The sequence below is a fragment of the Eucalyptus grandis genome, chromosome 7 (assembly GCF_016545825.1).
Source record: "Eucalyptus grandis isolate ANBG69807.140 chromosome 7, ASM1654582v1, whole genome shotgun sequence".
NCBI lineage: Eukaryota > Viridiplantae > Streptophyta > Magnoliopsida > Myrtales > Myrtaceae > Eucalyptus > Eucalyptus grandis.
The window spans coordinates 7,209,344-7,214,045 of NC_052618.1; the positions used below are offsets into that span (position 1 = coordinate 7,209,344).

At 34.1% G+C, this 4,702-nt stretch overlaps 1 protein-coding gene across 1 annotated transcript; it reads left to right on the forward strand.

Moving 5' to 3' along the window:
• The first annotated feature begins 2,040 nt into the window (after positions 1-2,040).
• On the forward strand, positions 2,041-3,751 carry LOC104454860 ((+)-alpha-terpineol synthase-like). Its single transcript, XM_010069742.3, has 5 exons — positions 2,041-2,168; positions 2,239-2,454; positions 2,733-2,871; positions 3,053-3,301; positions 3,449-3,751. Exons 1-5 carry the CDS (start codon positions 2,041-2,043, stop codon positions 3,749-3,751), a joined length of 1,035 nt encoding a protein of 344 aa, XP_010068044.3.
• Positions 3,752-4,702: the final 951 nt, after the last annotated feature.

Consider the following 4,702-nt stretch of genomic DNA (forward strand, 5'->3'; position numbering starts at 1 on the left):
GTTTGAACAGGAGACATGTTCTATTATTCAAACCCACCCAAACCAAACTTACATCCATTTTGTACTTGTGACACCCTATTGATTAGGAGCGGCTGGATTTTGGAGGCATTAGTTTTGGTTCTTTGGGGGGATTTTGTGACATTTACAATCCGCAGCAAACCTAAAAAGCACTGACACTCTTCGGGAGTTTTCGAGTCATGTCTAACACTCCGACAATTTCGTGCACTCTTCAACACGTGTTGGAAAATCCAATACCTGGTCAACTTTTTTGACACTCTCTAACACTCGAGTTGAAATTTCGTCTTGCGGGTTTTCGACATGTGATTCCGACACGCGAGGTTAATTTTAAAAATTTTCAAAAAATGATGGGTCAAAATATATACGTTAAAAATAAATAATAATAATAATAATAATAATAATAATAATAATAATAATAATAATAATAATAATAATAATAATAATAATAATAATAATAATAATAATACTAAAATTAATAAATGGGAAAGAAGAAAAGTTAGTATTCTCTTCTGTTCCGACTCACATTTCCTATGATACACAATTCATCCCAAATTTTTTTTCTCTTCTCTTCCAACATGTCTGACACACGAATTCAAAATGTGAATTGCTTGTTTTTTTCCACTAAGTTTTGTGGATTATTGGAATGAAGTTGAATTTATCAAATTGAAACAATGAATGATATTAATAAATTCTGGATTATTTCTTTTAGTGTAAATTCATTCTAGGTTTTTATTATTATTTATTTATTTATCTGTGAATTTAAATCAAATTAATTTAATTGAAATAATCATAAAAATAATAATTTGTTATGTATATATGAAAATATACAGTTAATATACAACGTGTCCCAACGTGTTATAATTCTCTTTTTAGAGAAATGACGTATCATGTCTAGTCGTGTCACGTGTCGTGTATCCGTATGAGTGTCAGTGTCAGCGTTGTTTAGTAGTAAACAACCTTCGGCTTCAATAGCGAAGATCTAAAAGCATGGGATTGTATTTATTCCTAACCTCACATTGAAAATATGTTTTATGACATTTTTCTTATTGTTTCTTCTTATAATTTGGCGAGTTCTCACTCATTTCTTTTCATATTTTTGCTTTATTTTTTTGTTTATATTCAACGTTCTCCAAGAGAACGTTTTATAATTTGAGATACTGATTTTTATTAAAAGGAAAATAAAAAGTTAGAGGATTTTCATGATATTCGACCTTCAAACTATTTCTATTATGTCTACTGTTGCTAATACTTTTATTAGTTTATCTTCAAGGAAACAACATTTTTATTGACTTTTTTTAGAAAAAAATAAAATTCGGGAGATGCATCATTGGGGATTATCAGTATATTTCCTTAAATGTCCATATTTCTAGGATAATATATATCTTCTTTAACATATCTTCTTTAATTGTACATATCCTCAATTGAATGATGTTATTAGACTTATGTATTTTTTATTAAAAGATAAACAATAATTCTCTCTTCCACATATTTCTTCTCTTGCTATAGAGCTTTTTGTGGGCAAAACATATACATAAGTGCCATCTAACTTTTTCGATCAGTTTGGTGCTATATCGCCATGTTGGTCAATTATTGATTACTACAATGCTTCTCGTGAGATATTCCGGCCATTTGTCTTATGTTGTTTTTTAAATTAATTTTTCAGTCTGGCATGGCATTTTAAAAAGAAACCAAAGTCTAGACAAAGCACTAGAGAAGGGAAAATTATCAAAACTGACTAAACCTATTGTAAATTTTCCAATTCAATTCTAAACATTTTTTTTAGCTGATTTAGTCATAAGCCTTCTGTAATTGTGCTAATTCAGTCTATTCAGCCAATTTTGGCTAGTAGACACCAATCGTCCAGTTAACATTGACGTGAACAATTTTTTAAATTATATTATATTTTTTGAATTTATTATTCTTTTTTTTTCCTTTTCTTTTTTTCCTTTTTCTCCTTCTTCTTTCTCCCTCCTTCCTCTGGCTAGCCATGTACAACCTGGTTGTACTAATATGAGTCAAAAAATGGCTCGGTGGTTCATTGACATGTACAAGAAACAGCAAGACATGATCCCCTCTTTGCTACGATTGGCTAAATTAGACTTCAATTTAGTGCAGTCAGTCTATAGGAAGGAAGTCAGCAATCTAGCAAGGTACACAATCAGTCTGGCAGTGTGGGAGCGCATTTTGATCGACTTAATCATCAGATGACAATTTTTTCAGGTGGTGGGTTGAACTTGGGGCGAACAAGATGACCTTTTGTAGGGATAGGATGGTGGAAAGCTATTTTTGGAGCAATAGTATGGTTTTCAAACCTCAACATACAGCTTTCAGAGAAATGAATGGGAAGATTGCTAGTATGGTGGTACTTATTGATGATGTTTATGATATATATGGGACGCCAGAAGAACTTGAGCTCTTAACAGATTTCATTGTCAGGTTTGCCTAGTATCACCACCGTCATCATTTTCCCTTGTAACTATGACTACCAAGAAAAAAGACAATTATTTAGCCTATGAATGAGATGGAAAAAAAAATACTAAAATGTTTATATTATGAAATAAATTCTTCAATGCGTTTTGGACATATCATGGTTTATGTTGTTGGTTTGGCCTAATAAAGTTATGGTTGGCATTAATCTTCGTTATTGTTACTAAGAAGTGTATTGAATGGCGGTAAATTTCGTAGAATTGCTGAAATTGTGATAACTTATCAAGGTGGGACATCACAGACATCGATAGGCTTCCTCCAATAATAAGGGATAGTTTCATGGCCATGTACAACACGACCAACGAAATTGGGTATTGGACGATGAGAGAGCGAGGAGTCAACCCCATCCCTTACCTGCGGAAAGTGGTAATTTTGACTTGCTAAATCTTTCACCTGATAATTTCTAGTCCATGTCAGTTGATTCATTTTTCTACTTCTAACTTTCGTTATGACTTCTCTTTGAATGTTTGAGAGTTCGAAAAAGTATAAGAAAAGTACGTCCCTTGACTTGGTCATTGACACACTTTTCCAAATTTCAATCCTATAGTGGGCCGATCAATGCAAGGCGTACCTGAAGGAGGTCCATTGGCGCAGCAAGGGCATTAAACCGACCCTGAAGGAATACATTGACGTTGCAACGAATTCATCCGGAGGGCTGGTTTTGTTGTTGCCCAGTTACTTCCTAACCACGGATAAATTGACAGAAGAGGGACTTGATTACGTGTCTAAAATCCCGAGCATCATGTGTTGTTCATGCAAGATGACTCGACTCATCAATGATTTCAGTACATCATCGGTAACTTACTTTTATATTGTTCTTCTCCTTGCAAATAGTGGCTCATAAGAAAAAAAGAGTACATCTTCTTTCTTATTTCTTCGATACGAAAGTGAGAAGAGTATTTGGACTTATGGTTATAACCCAACAATGATTGTCCATGCTTAGCATGAATTGGTACGAGGAGACAACTTGAAGGCGTTGGAATGCTACATGAATGAAACCGGTGCATCGGAAGAGGCTGCACGTGAACACATCATGCATATGGTGCGTGAGGCCTGGAAGTGGATGAATAGAGCCGTGTTTGAAGACTACCGAATTCCCGGATTAAGGCCTTTTCTTGGTGCCTGTTTAAACATGGCACGAATTTGTCATACTTTTTACGGATGTGGAGACGGATTCGGCCAACCCAGTAATGATTTCAAGGATTCTCTTGCGTCGGCTATATACGAACCCGTGCCCCTCGATTAGGCATGCATTATTGACCAACGGTCTTGCTTGTGGAGAGACCCTTTGATCTTATGAGTCTTTCTTTGTTTTTTTGGGTGGCTCTGTGAGCTCTAAGTTGTCGAAACTGTTTTACATAAAGTCTATTGTTGGGCTTCGGCAGAGAAGCACATGCCATTCCGTGCTTCGTGTGGTGGCTGATTATGTAATCACAAACGACAAACAATATTCGTGATGATCGAATTTTATTTTATGTTGAATATTTAGCTTTTTGTATTGGAGAAAAATTGAAAAGAAAAGGACTTTATAGGAGAAAATAAAAAATCGTTTGACTTCGACCAACGCTGGTTCAATGGAATTTTAAACGGTGGCTGTGCGGAAAGTTTTTATTTCTACCATCGAGTTTCATTGAAACGGTGTCCCAAAGATTCTCCAACGTCCAGAACAGTGCGAGGCTATTTCGGAAGGTTGGAATGAATGTCGATGAATTAGATTGGACCGAGTATTTTCTTCTTCTCTAACGATTATACTATCTTTCTATATCGTTCTTTGCGTTTGAATTCATAAACAAATATCACTTTGGAGTGCATCATTGTACAGATAAAAAAAGAAGTACGTTATTGCATTCTTATGGAGGACATCATATCTTCTAGAAAGTTTCCTGAAAAGTGTCTTGACTCATTACATCTTTTGTCTTTAATTTTTTTTTTTTTCGGTTTAATTGTCCAAAAAATCCTAAATTTATTGTACGTTGATCAATTCAATCATAAATTTTTCAATTGTACGAATTTAATTATAAGCCTTTCAATTGTGTCAGTTTAGTTAAGTATTTTGAAGATTTGTCAATTTAATTCTAAAACTATTATTTGGATATTTAGCCGGAATGTCTACAATTTCAAACTGTCAAAAGGTTTGGGACATGAATATTATGACAGGAATAGGACATGGATATTATGATGTGAATGTTATATATCT

Excerpts from the sequence above, each read along its gene's own strand:
- LOC104454860 (XM_010069742.3), top strand. The coding sequence starts at position 2,041 with ATGGCTCGGTGGTTCATTGACATGTACAAGAAACAGCAAGACATGATC. Across the intron at positions 2,169-2,238 it reads GAAGTCAGCAATCTAGCAAG|GTGGTGGGTTGAACTTGGGG; the intron begins GTACACAATCAG and ends CAATTTTTTCAG. Across the intron at positions 2,872-3,052 it reads TCCCTTACCTGCGGAAAGTG|TGGGCCGATCAATGCAAGGC; the intron begins GTAATTTTGACT and ends TCAATCCTATAG.